The sequence below is a fragment of the Lacerta agilis genome, chromosome Z, assembly GCF_009819535.1.
Source record: "Lacerta agilis isolate rLacAgi1 chromosome Z, rLacAgi1.pri, whole genome shotgun sequence".
Lineage (NCBI taxonomy): Eukaryota > Metazoa > Chordata > Lepidosauria > Squamata > Lacertidae > Lacerta > Lacerta agilis.
Genome location: NC_046331.1, coordinates 8,395,253 through 8,411,248, shown reverse-complemented (window position 1 = coordinate 8,411,248; position 15,996 = coordinate 8,395,253). Strand labels below are relative to the sequence as shown.

Genomic DNA, 15,996 nt, shown 5'->3' with positions numbered 1-15,996 from the left:
GGTTTTAAAAGAACACTGGACAAATTCATTGATCAGGCTATCAGTTGTTCACCAGCCAAGGAAATGTACACAAGAATACCGATACTAGTGAAGATATCATAGCAAAATGCATTATATCAATTGCTTGAAAATATGTCCTTTGTTAGTGAAACCTGCATACAGAAATGTGTTGAGTAGGATAAATTCACATGTAAATGCTGAATAAACTTTGGCTGGTTTTTTTTTTTTAACCCAAATTGCAGCAGAAATGTGGACAACTGAATTTTAAGACAGGAAAAATGAGAAACAGAGAGAATAAAAATTGACAGTTTTGCCCCCCCCCGAAATCTCGTGAGACATTGCAATGTGGGGTTCTCATATTTTCATTTCGTTTCGTTTCACTTTAAATTTGTATACCACCTTTCTATATACCTATATATTGATATACAAGGCAATTTACAAGCTGAAGAAGCAACAAAATATACAGCAAAGATTACTCATAACAATCTGATCCAATACAAAAAAGTCATAATAAAAATATGACTTAGAATAAGCTGCTTATACGAAATAAAGTAATATAATAGCACACAAAAATACCGTATATACCCGAGTATAAGCCGACCCGAATATAAACCGAGGCACCTAATTTTCCTACAAAAACCTGGGAAAGCTTATTGACTCGAGTATAAGCCGGTTCACCTTTGCCGCTGTGGAGGAGGAGGAGGAACGAGCAGCCCGAAAGCAACCCTTTGGGCTGCTCCTTCCTCTTCCTCCTTTGCCAAGTTTCCATTTATGCGAGCAGTTCAGGAATGGAACAAGCTGCCTGGGGAGAGTAAAGAACCGCCGTTCTTGTACACTTCTTAAGGAATGGTTGACTGGGGAGAGCGGGTGGCGGCATGAGTGAAAAGAAAGGGCTTCTTTCTCGCCACCCCCACCACCTGCCTCACTCGAGTATAAGCCGAGGGCAGCTTTTTCAGCACAAAAAAATGTGCTGAAAAACTAGGCTTATACTCAAGTATATATGGTAACACTCAAAATATCAAAGAACTGTAGAGTTGGAAGGGACCCTGAGGATCATTTAGTCCAACCCCCTGCAATGCAGGAATATGCAGCTGTCCTATATGGGGATTGAACCTGCAACCTTGGCGTTATCAGCACCACGCTCTAACCAACTGAGCTATCCAGTGACAGAACTAGGGCAAGAGTTAAATGGAATAAGGCTCAGAGGTTACTGTATATTTTAATGGGTCCTCAGACATGCAACCTGAGCTATTCCCACCACTGGGAGCAATCCTATGCACATGAAGTTGGCATAAGGCAATGTGGTGTAATTAAGAAGGCACAAAGTTACACAATAATATCAACAATAATTAAATATAATTCACTTAAGAATTAAAAAAATCATCACTAAATTACAAACAAACAACAGCAAAATTACAATGCATAAAAAACATATAAACAGATCAAATTGAACAAGATCACATAATTTAAAATAACCCCCCAATATTCCTCTTCTCCCTTTCCAGCTGCATCTGCTGCTCTTAAAGCCATGGGAAGGCTGTTTCTCAGCAGGATTTGATTGAGGGTGGGGGAGGCAAGACTCTTTTGTCCTCCTTGGCAATTCCCAACTGAGTAGCAATTAAAGTTGTGGGATAACCAGCATCACATAACCAACATGCTTAAGTGCAATTAATACATGAAGGGGTTAAGACCATAGAATAAACTTAGTGAAGTCACTTCCATTTACCTTGTGAAAAATAGGCAATCAAACCTTTGTTCACCCCCAATCTACATGAGAAATTCCAGCTCCAGCTCAACCACATGGCTCTCACGCGCCACTCTTGAGTTCTTATACTAATAATCTAGAAACATTTAGCACTTTGTAACTTAAGTATTGCTTACTGTGCAGCTTTCCAGACTGATGTATGCCAAAGCACATAAATTTGACCTTTGGAGAGTTTGTAAGTAATCCATTTTTAAACTTACCAAACATGTGGTCTCTTGCTATGCTGGGAGGAGAAGGAATCTTGGAATTTACTTGGAAGAGCATATTTTAATGGTCTAACAACCTATACTTCCACATTTTACTTTGCTGCATATTTTGTGACCTTAAATCTCTGCTGGGTTCTCTTACCAAAGACTACTTGGAATTCATCTCTATCTCTATCTCTATATCCAGCAAAAATGAAATGGGGTAGCTAGGTGTTCACTTTATTCCATGGGTAGGCAAACTAAGGCCCAGGGGCCGGGGCCAGCCCAATTGCCTTCTAAATCTAGCCTGTGGATGGTCCGGGAATCAGCATGTTTTTACACGAGTAGAATGTGTCCTTTTATTCAAAATGCATCTCTGGCTTATTTGTGGGGCATAGGAATTCGTTTTTCTTCTTTTTTCCAAAATATAGTCCGGCCCCCCTCAAGGTCTGAGGCACAGTGGACCAGCCCCCTGCTGGAAAAGTTTGCTGACCCCTGCAGTCTAGTCCGTGCCCCTTCCTCGTTTTCCATCTCAACAGCGTTTTCCATAGCACCGGCTAGATAGTACTCTGCGGCCACTCTTCATTGGGCTGTTCTAGGTTTTGATTGGTTTGTTCCTACCGATGGGCTGTTGTCTTTGTGCCCTGTTTGTGGGCTTCCCAGAAGCAACCAAGCTGGCCATTTTGGGGGAGCATGATGCTAAATTATGAATCTCACGCTGTGACCCGTCAGGGCTATTCTTACATTTGTTAAAATGTCTAACAGAAGTGTATTTGCTTTCTCTCCCGCACCCTTTGCTTTCATTCTAGGCTTTTCCCAAGCCTGAGCATCATTACAGAGCTGACACATCCGTCCAACATGAGGTTCATGCAGTTCCGAGCAAAGGATAGCTACTCACTGGCCCTTTCCAAACTAGAAAAGGTAACAAACCAACAGAAATCTGTAGATTTGGTTATTAGATTCCTAATTTATGGAGGTATGATGCATTTTTGAGAGAATAATTAGAGAGAGATTGCTGATTTGTTGCCCCTTCACCTCTCCCTGATTCCCATTTTTGAAGAAAATCCCATCATGGTCACCATTACTATCATTGCAACCACCAAGCAGGTCATGTCCCAGCTGCTCCCTTGTTATGAGATTCCATGCTGACATTTTAGGGCTGCAAGCCCCAGAGATGAAGCACAATTCTCATTGTGCCCTTTCTCTTCACAGGACAATCCAGCAGTGTTCTGTGGGTGTGGGTGTGCCCACCTGCCACGCTACCTCTTAATATAGTGAATAAAAAAGGCCATGAGCGCTGAGGCTGTAGCCAGTTCTAGTCCTACGCAGAATAGACCAATTGAATTAAGAGCCTAAATAAGTCTTGCCTGTTGATTTCAATAAGTCTACTCTGAGTAGGAGTAGTATTGAGTTCAACCCTTGGAAAGTCGAACAGAAATTGGGACCTGCAACAAAGTGCTGCACTGTGAAGCACACCTGATCGCGGTGCCAGCCAGCAATGCACTTTCTAAGTACTCCATGGGCTATCTTGGTATCCACCTTCAAACTTTGTTTTTTTTAAAAAATAAAAATAAATATTGTTTATTGCAAACCTTGGTGTGACCACCATTAGAGGCAGGATATTGGGCTAGATTGCCTTTGGTCTAATCCAGGAAGGCTATCATACTATTATGATAACACCGGTCTTGAAAGACCTACACTGGCACCCATTACGTTTCCGAGGCACAATTCAAAGTGTTGGTGTTGACCTTTAAAGCCCTAAACAGCCTCGGTCCAGTATACCTGAAGGAGGATCTCCACCCGCATCATTCAGCCTGGACACTGAGATCCAGCGCTGAGAGCCTTCTGGCGGTTCCCTCATTGCGAGAAGCAAAACTACAGGGAACCAGGCAGAGGGCCTTCTCGGTAGTGGCACCGGCCCTGTGGAATGCCCTCCCACCAGATGTCAAAGAGAACAACAACTACCAGACATCTGAAGGCAGCCCTGTTTAGGGAAGCTTTTAATGTTTGGTGGATTATTGTGTTTTAATATTTCGTTGGAAGCCACCCAGAGTGGCTGGGGAAGCCCAGACAGATGGGCGAGGTATAAATAATAATAATAATAATAATTTTATTTATTTATTTATTTATTTTCATCTCTGCATTCTTGCTTTCCCCACAGAAAGAGCGGGAGAACGGTTCCAACTTGGCTTTCATGTTCCGCCTTCCGTTTGCTGCCGGCAGAGTTTTCAGCATCAGCATGTTGGATACGCTGCTTTACCAGGTAACAATGAAGGGAAGACGGGAACCACCATTCGTTCCAAAAGAGGGACCTTCTAGATGTAGCATTTGATCCCCTGCAGCATTGTTGTTGTGTTTTTTTTTTTGTTTTTTTTTTTTGCAAACTGTGTCATACTGGATCTCCAGGAAGGGAAGGAACCCGATTCAAGAAAGGAGTTGTATGGACCTCTCTAAATGTAAATGTAAATTTGCTGAGTTGGGACTAGAACCCCAGTCTCCCAGGTCTCAGTCCAACTTTCTAACTTCAATGGGTCTGCTCTGAGTAGAATTGTTATTGGACTACAACTCCTATCATCCCAAACTGTTGGTCATACTGGCTCAGACTGATGGGAGTTTCAATCCAACAATGTCTGGAGGCCACCAGATGGGGAAAGGTTGTCCCTAAGGGCTGTCACACAGTTTAAAGAAATGTTAGTTAATGTATCGTATGAGGTTTTGTATATGGATTGATTGGTTGACACTGCATATGGGGGGGGCTGTTCTCAAGGGGGTCTATGTTGGGAGGGAGGGTGGGCACAAATGCTTTGCATTTAGATGATACATTTTCTCCATCACCTTGTTCTCTTCAACAAAAGGACAGAATGCATATTGGGTGATGTGGTGATTTCAGTTTCAGAAGAACATGTATTAAAATATTTTTTAAAAAAGAAAACGTATATTAAGAACGTAAGACAATCCTGCTATATCCAACCAAAGGACCATCCAGTCCAACATCGTATTCTCACAGTGGCTGACTAGATGCATATGGGAACTCCAAAAGCGGGGGCCAAGCACAAGACTCTAACCTCCTCCGGTTTCCGGCAACTGGTGTTAGAGGCAATAATGCTTCTTTAAAACAATTTTTAAAAAATTTCGATACTAAGAATCAATAAGAAGTCTACAGAACAAGAATATTAAAAAACCAAAAAAATGCAAGAAAAAAGAGAAGGAGAGGGAGGAAATACCTATAAGGCCCTTTGCCATATTTATATCATATATATCCTGTCATTTATCCACATACAGGGAGGTCGACCCTCCCATCTCCCACCGGGGAGCCTATTTCTCTCACCCCGGGAGACCCTTTCCACCCTGCCTTTCGTGCAGCGACCCCCCCCTTCTACGACTGTCCCCTTCCTGCTTGTGTTCTCCCCAGTCCATGGTAAAGGACTTCTCCACCCACCGCCCCGTACCCACACCCAAAAAAGCTTTTTTAAATAAATGTTTCCAATACAGTGGACGCTCGGGTTGTGAACGCAATTCATGCGGGAGGCGCATTCGCAACCCGCGCCACTGCGTCTGCGCAAGCGCGTGACGCAATTTGGCATGTCTGCGCATGCGCGATTGCCGAAACCTGGAAGTAACCTGGAAGGGTCTGGTGACTTCTGTTTTAGTGTATCTGAAGAAGTGTGCATGCACACGAAAGCTCATACCAAGATCAAACTTAGTTGGTCTCTAAGGTGCTACTGGAAAGAATTTTTTATTTTGTTTTGACTATGGCAGACCAACATGGCTACCCACCTGTAACTGTAACTAATAGATGTTTCAGGATTTTAAAATGTGCTTTTAGATAAAATTCTCTATATACAGTACATTGTAATGTTTTATTGTTGCTATGGCCATTGGCTAAAGCAAATAAAGTTTTCTCTGTCTCTGAATAGCAGTTGCTGGGAACCGAGGGAGGAGGGAGCTCTTACACTTGGATCTTGCTTGGTGGCTTCCCTCAGGCATCTGGTTGGCCACTATAAGAACAGAATGCTGGACTAGTTGAGCTTTGGCCAGATCCAGCAGGGCTCTTCTTCTGTTGTTACATTCAATACTGCCTCCAGCCATGGAAGCAGAGCATAGCCATCGTGGCTATTAGCCATTGATAGCCCAGTTCTCCATGAATTTGTCTAATCCTCTTTTGAAGTCATCCGAGTTGGTGGTCATCACTGCCTCCTGTGGGAGTGAGTTTTACCTGTCCTTAGGTCAATTGAAGTTTTCACAAACTCAGTTGTTCAGTCAAATTGAGGGATCAAATCCATTAGATGCTGTTGCTCTAGTAGAAGCCGCTGCCAAATTGTTGATGGGTTCTTCCCTTGCAGTCATTCGTGAAAGACTATATGATCACCATCACAAGGCTGCTTCTCGGTCTAGACACCACCCCAGGGTCCGGCTACCTCTGTGCTGTAAGTGTTGAGTTTCTGCATTCCTTTGAGTGGTACCAAAGTGGCAAATATTGTGCTTTGTGGGTTCCCTGCCTAGCCCAGTCTGAGTGAAGAAGATCTACCCTCCAAATTATCCAGGAAAGGTACCCAGGAAGGTGATGGGGGTGTGCAAACTAAATCCTACAAGGGATGGTCAAAATATCCAGGTATGTTTAGCCCGGAGAAGAGAAAGTTAAGGGGAGACTTTAGGCTGCCTTCACACATCTAAAGGTTTTTCACACAGAAGCGGACAGTGCTGGGTGGTGTTCTCTGGGAGTGGTGGGGACCAGTATTTGGCAGATTGGTGCTGTAGCATCAGTTGTCCTGCATCAGTAGAGAGGTCAAACTGGATAACCTTTGGGGTCTCTTGCTCTGTAAAAATGTTTTAAGCATGAGTTGCTAGAATTTGCCATTCTTCAGGGTCAGCCCCAGCATTTTCTCACTAGTCTTTCTAGTGAAGGTCTTTCCCAATGAGAAAGGACATGGGTGGCACTGTGGTCTAAACCATTGAGCCTCTTGGGCTTGCTGATCAGAAGGTTGGTGGTTCGAATCCAGGTAACAGGATGAGGTCCTGTTGCTCTGTCCCAGCTTCTGCCAACCTTCACCTACCAATCAGAGAAAGCTTGATGCCTAAAGGTGATAGGCCTCCCTATTCTGTTTGTTCTCAGTGATCTGAAGCAGGGGAAGGGTCGTGGCTCAGTGGTAGAGCTATCTGCCTTGCATGCAGAAGGTCCCACGTTCATTCCCCAGCATCTCCAGGTAGGACTGGGGGAGACTCTTGTCTGAAACTTTGGGGGGAAGAAGAAGAAGAAGAAGAAGAGTTTGGATTTGATATCCCACTTTATCACTACCCGAAGGAGTCTCAAAGCGGCTAACATTCTCCTTTCCCTTCCTCCCTCACAACAAACACTCTGTGAGGTGAGTGGGGCTGAGAGACTTCAGAGAAGTGTGACTAGCCCAAGGTCACCCAGCAGCTGCATGTGGAGGAGCGGAGATGCAAACCCGGTTCACCAGATTAAGAGACTACCGCTCTTAACCACTACATCACACTGGCTCCCAATGTGGAAGGCACTGCCAGTCAGTGTGGACAATACTGAGTAAGATGGACCAATGGTTTGACCTCAGCATAATGCACCATCCCATATTCCAGTGCATGGAGGTTGATGGGAGCTTGTCAATGCAAAGGAATCTGTTTTTGTCACCCATTGTAAAAGAGTATCAATGACTTTTCATTCCTTCTCTCTTTCCTTCCTTTATTGGATAGATGAAAATCACTGAGGATGACCTGTGGATCCGGACATATGGGCGTCTCTTCCAGAAACTATGTTCCTCCAGTGCTGAGATCCCCATTGGCATCTATAGGACTGAGTCCCACATGTTTTCCACCATGGATGTAAGAAGTTGAGAATCAACCTGCTTTGGCCTCTCCTCAGAATCCCTAATCCCTAATATCCACCCACCCAAATCCAGATTTCCTTTCTCTCTACTGCTGCTTCTCCCAACTGGGGACCTGCAATTAATTGAGAAATGAGTGTATCAAATCCAGACCTGTCTTCGGCCACCCATACTTCTTGGACCATCTTTTCTTCTTGGTTCTCTGCTAGCCACACTCTCCCATGCCCTCCTGTTCCTTCTCTGCCAAAAGCATTGAACCCCCTTCTGCCTTGTGTGAAGGTTCTGCCACTGACACATTCAGTGGTCTAGAATGTTCACAAACATATTGACAGCCACAGGTGCCCCATCCCTGGTCTAGAAGACCCCACCCCATCAACAGGCATGCCACCTTCAAAGGAGGTCCAGAGACTAGTGATGAGAGAGCAGGCCTTCTCTGTAACAGCCCCCCATTTATGGATTACTGTCCTCAGGGAGGCCCACCTGGTACCAACCTTGTCATTGTTTTGCTGCCAGGCAAATAGATTCTCTCCCTCCCAGGCATGTGGGCACCACCAATAATTGTTCTGTTCTGTTCTAATTTTTGTAGTTTTCTTGTTGGGTTTGTTGTTGGGTTTTTTACTTGCTTGTAAGTCATTTCAGGACCTTTAATGGGAAGCAACATACAGATATAGTAAACCTAATCCAGACTAATATCACCATTGACTACTAGGGAATAGAAAAGAAAATTGGTTTGGTTAGGATTTTAATGCAAACCTACCTATTCCTCACATTGTGAAGCAGTATGAAAACCAAAAAAGCTGTTCTATGAAATTTCCACTTCTCAGAGTCTTGCGTTGCAGTTCTCCAGCCAACTAACACGTACAAAAATGTGTATGTTATGGGGAATGTGTGTGATAAAATGCATGTGTTAGTGAAAATAATATATGAATGCATTATATTACTTCAAGCAAAATTGCATACAAAAATTTGTGCATCGGGAGAAATTTGCACTCAAATGCAGATGAATTTTTTAAAATAAATCACAAACTGATGCAGAAATATGAAGAACTAAACTTAAGACTGGAATCTAAGACTGAATCGGTCCATTTCAGTAACTGAGAGGAACTGAAATGGACAGATTTGCCCATCCCCACTGACTTAGATGGAGCCCACAGTTGATAAGTAGGTGACCACTTTTGTTACACAGTCTTGGACTTGCCAATCAGAAGGTCGGCGGTTCAAATCCCCGCGACGGGGTGAGCTCCCGTTGTTCGCTCCCAGCTCCTGCCAACCGACCAGTTTGAAAGCACATCAATGTGCAAGTAGATAAATAGGTACCGCTCCGGCGGGAAGGTAAACACCATTTCCGTGCGCTGCTCTGGTTCGCCAGAAGTGGCTTAGTCATGCTGGCACATGATCCAGAACGCTGGCTCCCTCGGCCACATGACCCGGAAAAATGTCTGCAGACAAACGCCGGATCCCTCGGCCTATACAGCGAGATGAGTGCCGCAACCCCAGAGTCATTCGCGACTGGACTTAACTGTCAGGGGTCCTTTACCTTTACCTTTTATGTTGAGAAAGGAGCAGCAGAGGTAAAGTAAACATCACTTAAACAAAAATCTTCTCAGTGTTGTGTTTCAGGAAATGAATGTTAGGCTAAAACAATGATGCACTTTTTCAAATCATATTTTTTCAAGTATTATTTCTTTCTTTCTCCCTGCAACCCCAGCCTCATGACATCAGGACACAGGTGAGTATGGCTTCTGTCAAAAAATATTTATTTGTTTTTTATGCTGAGAAAAGTTATTGTAGCTCTACAACCTTTCAGCTAAAGGTAGAATAAGGATGCCCTTGGTTTCCTTGGGTGACTAGTGCAACCTCACACTTTATACAGCTTTCCTTTAAAAAACCCGTCCCACCCACTTCTTCCCCCCTTCCCCCCCTTTCTCTTCTAATGTCTCACCAACACTGACTTATAAAAATGTTGTATGGAAAAGCTTGAGAGAGACATTGTACTACCTTTGAAAATCTTTAATAAAAATATTTTTTTTAAAAAAAAAAAAGGAAACTAAAATAAAATAATGAAAGAAATGAAAGAGGGGGGGGAACAAATACTACCACTACTACTACTACTACTACTACTACTACTACTGAAAAAGGTTCCTCACCGCAGTATTAAAGAATGGGTCATGCCACCAAACTGTGATCTATTCCCAATAAAAGTTTGCTTTTAGTTTTGGGGAAATGAAAGCTTTTTCCCCCTTATGATTCCATGGAATGACATCAGTGGCCCATCAGGGGACCAAAAGCCATATTTTGCTTTTCCTCATGGCCTACTGGTGTTCCCAGTCACAGATCTCAATCAACGTGGAAGACTGTGAGGATACAAAAGAGGTGAAGGACCACTGGAACACCAAAACCACTCATCACCGGAACTCGTGCCCCACCGACCAAGCGGAGCACCCTTTGCTTCGGCGCAAGAGCATGCAGTGGGCCCGCCGGTTGAGTCGAAAAGGAGCAAACAAACACACACCCAAAACAGCTGAGTGGATCAACCAGCAGAGGCTGAGCCTCTACCGGCGATCAGAGCGGCAGGAGCTTTCAGAGCTGGTGAAGAACCGAATGAAACATCTGGGCTTGCCCACAACAGGGTACGGTAAGTAGTGGACCCCTTTCATTCATGGCATCTCCAATCAGCGCCTCTTCATGTAACAATGCAACATTCAGCCCAATGTGCCCCACAGGCGCTGCCTTGAGTTCCGTGGTGGAAGGCAGGCAGGGAAGCTGTATAGCAAATCCACTCGTAAATAGTTTCCGGAAGCCACAGTGCGGGAGAGTGCTCTAGTGCTCAGGTGCTGCTTGCAGGTTTCCAACAAGCATTGGGTTGATAACTGCAAGAACAGGACGCTGGACTAGGTGGGCCACCGGCCTGATCCAACAGGGCTGTTCCTATGTTGTTATGTAGCTGTGATTCCTGCATTGTAGAGGGTTGGACTGGAGGATCCCTTGGGTCCAACTCTATGATCAGGGCCGTCTCATCATAGGGGCTGGGTGGCACGGCGCACCAGGGTGCCAGGCCCCCCAGGGGCGCCCCCGCGAGCCCGCCGGCATAACGGGCGCCCCCTCCCCAACCCGCACCCGGGGGATGAGGGGCGTGGCGCTGGAGCGGCGCCGGGCTTTGTGCACCCTTCCCAGCGCTCCAGCTGGGGCTCCAGAGGGTGGCCGGCTTGCAGCGCCACGCCCCTCAGCCAGCACGGGAGGGAGGTGGGCGGAGAGGCGGCCCACAGGGGGCGCTGAGGGATCGTCGCGCCACGGTGGCCGATCCCTTTAAGACGGCCCTGTCTACGATTCTATGAAATAATACATAAAAGGAGATGGACTTGGTGGTGAGTCAAAACCAGACTTTCATGCAACCACTACTGTTGCCGTGCAAATGCCATGGTCATTTTATTCTGCCATCAGCCACCTTTTTTCAGCAGGTGGGGGGAGGGGGGACTGTCACAGGGTTCCTTGCCTTCAGGAAACCAAGCCTTAAAGAGAGTGATGAGATCAACATGGTGTAGGAATGGGGGGGGGGTTGTTAATCAGGCTGTCTCAGGATTGGAAATCAGAAGTGACTTTCTGAGTGGGGCAGAAAGAGAAGCAAACAGACTAGTGGACCCAATCCACCACTCTTTCTGGTCCGTTTGTACAACACCAACCTTTCCACTGCCTTAGGCCCTTCCTCTCCCAGGAAAAAACAATGACACACCTGCCAATGGCAACTCCATCCAAACCCAAGAGCTATTTCTGTGGGAAATCCATACAAAATGGAATGTTTTTTTCCATTGACTATATATTTAAAGGAAGAAGACTCTTACAATTAAAACACACATACAACTTTCTTGCTTCTTTCCTTTTCTTTATTTTTTCTTTCTTTCTAGATTTATTTATTTTATTTTTATTTTTTGCCATCCTGTGCTGTTGGCCATTTGCTCTTCTTATACTTATACGGCCTTCTGGATCATGTGCCAGCATGACTAAGCCACTTCTGGCGGACTAGAGCAGTGCACAAAAACGCCGTTTACCTTCCCGCCAGAGCGGTACCTATTTATCTACTTGCACTTTGACATGCTTTCAAACTGCTAGGTGGGCAGGAGCTGGGACTGAGCACCGGGAGCTCACCCCGTTGCGGGGATTCGAACCGCCAACCTTCTGATCAGCAAGCCCTAGGCTCAATGGCATTTTGTCTGTCCATGTTAGGCAGCCAGGCTTTGGGGTTGCATTTTCTTGCCATTGACACCCCCCCATCCCCACTCCCCACAAAAGCCTGGAATGCAACAGGCTGACAGTGAAATGGAAAGAAGCAGTAGGTGGCTATTCTCTTACTTTCCAAACATCATTTAGTGAGGGAGTACCCAATATACCAGAGCCTCCCTGAACCTGTAGTGAGGACTGCTGGCTTGACAACCCCTGTGCCCTTTTAAAATGTGGGGGGGGGGGGGGTTGGGGGGGTTGTTGGGTTGTTGTTTTTGGTTATATATTTTGTGGTTTTATATTTTGATTTTGTTCTGTGAACCGCCCTGAGACCTCAGGGTATATAAATTCAATAAATCATAATAGTAATAATAATCCCTACAAATGGCTACAGCTGGAGAGGTTCTGCCTATCGGGCTCTTTCCCCAGTGTGATAAAAATATTTTATAAATATTGCACATACACACACAAAAATAAAAAATCTTGCACAGAAAAAAAGAGGGAAACCTTCACAGATGTTCCTCTTTTCCCCTTTTTCCTTTTTTGAGAAATGGAAAAAGGAATTTACTTTCCTCCTCTTTCCACTTCAGATTGCAGGCAAGAGTAGCCACTGTCAGAAATAAGATAATAAGCAGCAATTTCCTTGTTTATTTTTCTGGCAATAAAAAGTGAGGTGTTGCTACAAGGTGGAGTGGACAGGAACGTTCACCTTTCTTACTAGGAGCAGGGGACGAGGCAAAAGCTGGGAGGTGGATTTGCAGCTGCAGCTGCTTGTAGTGGTTGTCAGAACCAGAGGCTACTACAGGTTCAGTGGGGCTTCTCTGTATGTCCCTCCCCCCATTAAAGAGGGTAATGTGTGAACTGATCCAATGGGGCTTTGAAAGAAACATGCAAGTTCATCCTGAAATATTTAAATGAGTGAATGCATGTGATTTTCCTTTCTTAGTAGTGAGTAACAAGTTCACATCGCCCAGAGACTGCATTGTTTGGCTGTGTCCATAGATGGCCACCAAATACCCCTGCCCCCCAAAAATTCAACAACTGTTAAAGGATCAGAGCCATAAGAGGAAAAGACTGAGACTGCATATACACCCATTTTTTGCAAAAAAAATGTAGCTTTTCTCAATATGGAATCATTCATGCTCTACCTCAACATGCTGCATTCAGTCTAGTTTGATACTAAATGGTGCCATCCACAAAGGCTCCTTGATATAAATTTGGAAAACCTCCCCCTTCATTAGATTATCCATGATTATCAGGTGAATGAAGAAGAAAGTGGTGGTCACCCACCCACAATGCTGTGGATATGCCACCACCCCAATTGCTGGGACCACCTTACATCTGTTTTCAAATGGACACGCTGTGGGGTAATGCAGAATCAATCCACAATGACTTTTATTTTTGGAAAGAAACTAGATTCTTAAGAAGCACTTTTCAGGGGCGAATCTGTAGCCCTCCAGATGTCACTGGACTCCAACTCCCACCATCCCTGGTTATTGTTGATACTGGAGGGAGCTGGAGTCCAACAGCATTGGGAAGACCACAGGTTCCTTATCCCTACCTTGCCCAAAATTCTCAGACTTCACAAACTTACAATTCCCGGGATTCATTGTGGGGACACTGCAGTGGTTAAAGTGATATGGAGCTATAACCAACATAATTTTTCAGAGGGTTGTAGGCTGCTATTTCTTTTTAGGGCTCCCATACACACACGTCCTTACTTACTTGAGTAAACTTAGGGGAAGAGTAAGGCTCAAACCAGGGCTTTCCTATGAGGAGACATTCAAATATTTTGGTGGAATGGGGGGGGGGATGCAAATTTAGGTATTGGCAAGGTCTGTTCATCTCTGCCATTTGAGCAGGGCTTGTTCTAGAAAATTAACCTAAAGGGAATGTGTGTAATATTGACTGTGAACTAGGGAGCACATCGGCAGACACAGAGGAGGATGGCCCTCAGCAAATGCAGTGGTAGATTTGAACCAAGATTACAGGAGCTGAGTGGGGGGAAATAGCAAGAGCCAAAATCTTTTCCTCTAGCTTGGGGGTGGGTTCTGAGAACTAGCTTGTCTGGAGTGAGCAGATTTCCATCAACAGCAGCATTATTGCAGGTGTATTGGGGGGGGGCACTGAATGGCAATGGTGGATGGACCAAAAGTGTCAACAGGTACAGCCAAAACCCAAAATAGACAGATCACCCTGCCCTTTTTACCCCTCCCTCTTCCACTTTGAACGAATTTCCCCAAATCCAAGCTGGGCCAAAGCCCAATTTGAGCTTGGCCCAGCTCAAATTTGAGTTTGTACCACACTCCCATCTCTGTCTCCTTCTGCTACCCCTCTCTCCCTCTCTTTCTGAATTCCCCTTCTCTCCTCTCTCAGACACTCCCTTCTCAGTGTCTTTCCTACGCCAGTTTTCTCCCCTCTCTCTCTGTCTGCCCCCTTTTTTGACACCCCCTTTTCTTTCTGACTCCCCTTCTCTTCCTACTCTTTTCCTGAGGCCCTCTTTCCACCACTTCCTTCTCTTTCAGACACCACTTCTGTTTGTCAGTGTCAGTCTCTCTCTCTCTCTCTCTCTCTCTCTCTCTCTCTCTCTCTCTGTGTGTGTGGGTGTGCTTTCTCATCCTCTTTATACACACTGTTTTATCTCTTTCTGACACCAACACTCCTCCTCTCTCTTGCCACCACTTCCTTCTCACTTCTTTTCTCCTTCTTTCCCTCCCTCCCTCTATCTTCCCACTGTGTGCTTTGCTGGGGAAGCAACAGATTCCTCCTGCCAGATGTCTGAAGCAATCACCAGCAGAGGGTTTTTGAAATTACCTGAGGGCTGTATTAAATCAGTTCAAGGGCTGCAAATTGCCCATTTCTGCTATAGAGACTCTGCCATACTCTCCTAAAGAACTGCCTGGTGAGGGATGGGCATCTAAGACCAACATCACTGATCATTTCAATGGTTCTCTGAATGCATCCTCACTCCATATCACCCGCTGGTGTCTGAAGTCTGCACAGTGCCATGAACAGAACACCTAAGTCCGGCTTCCTTCTTATTTTATTTTGTTTATTTATTTTGTGTGTATATATATATTTTTACTACATTCCTGCACATATAATCACCGATGCTGGTCTCTTAAGTACTTTCTAAATCGCTGCTCGCTGATCTTTCTCTTTCTTCTCTTTCTCTCCGTTTATGTCTGTGCCTTTTTCTTTTTTGTTGTCGTCGTTTTTCCTTCTCTGTGTGTTCTGTAGAGGATGTAGCAAATTTAACAGCCTGTGATGTGATGAATCGTGTAAACCTTGGATATTTGCAAGGTAAATCTCTTTTCCCTGAGAGTCAGGCTTGACTCGTGGTTAAACTGCATGACTGAGAACATGCCATACAGAGGCTCAAGTTAAATGCATCTCATTGGGGGCGGGGCACAGAGGTGACCATTTTGCATCATCACCACAGTTGGGAGGTTCGGTAAAATTTCCCAAAATACCCACCACAAATTCAGTGGCCTTTTAGGGGATGTGGTAAATGGCCAATGTGTTGTTCCTCTTCAAAACTCCATACCCCCCATTCCACATTACCCCATTCAAAATGATGTCAGTTGTATGGGGTTGACCTTTTAAATCCTAATAATTCATCGGGAGCTTCCAAACTGTCACTATTCCGGATGTACCAGAAAACTCAGCTTGCGGCAATGTTGATTTGTAGCATCAAGCCCACTCACACCCCCTTCCAAGATCAAACCTTTTGCAATGAGGAAAGTGATGGAGAAATGGGTTGGAAAATGTGGGATGACCTTTGTTTGATGCAATGCCATCTAACCTCCCCACGAAAAAATCTGGGAAGAGCCATTGCTCAGGGGCAGAAGATATTCCTTGCCTGCAGAAGGTCCCAGGTTCAATCTCTGGCAGAATCTCCAGGTTGGGCTAAAAGAGAGACACTCCTTCCTGAATTCCTGGAGAGCAGCTGTTTGTCAGGTTAAGCAGTACTGAACTGGATGGACCAATG

At 45.0% G+C, this 15,996-nt stretch overlaps 1 protein-coding gene across 13 annotated transcripts in view; it reads left to right on the top strand.

Annotated features, from left to right (window-relative positions):
* Window positions 1-15,996, top strand: part of KCNT1 (potassium sodium-activated channel subfamily T member 1) — a 183,846-nt gene that overhangs the window by 162,979 nt on the left and 4,871 nt on the right. For 4 of the 13 annotated variants that reach the window (XM_033137688.1, XM_033137680.1, XM_033137683.1 and 1 more), the window contains 7 exons: window positions 2,760-2,871; window positions 4,112-4,213; window positions 6,294-6,377; window positions 7,660-7,788; window positions 9,499-9,519; window positions 10,119-10,425; window positions 15,246-15,308. In XM_033137688.1, coding sequence (XP_032993579.1) covers window positions 2,760-2,871; window positions 4,112-4,213; window positions 6,294-6,377; window positions 7,660-7,788; window positions 9,499-9,519; window positions 10,119-10,425; window positions 15,246-15,308 — 818 coding nt within the window. The remainder of the gene's footprint in view (window positions 1-2,759; window positions 2,872-4,111; window positions 4,214-6,293; window positions 6,378-7,659; window positions 7,789-9,498; window positions 9,520-10,118; window positions 10,426-15,245; window positions 15,309-15,996) is intronic. The other 9 variants (XM_033137690.1, XM_033137689.1, XM_033137685.1 and 6 more) reach the window with 5 other exon arrangements.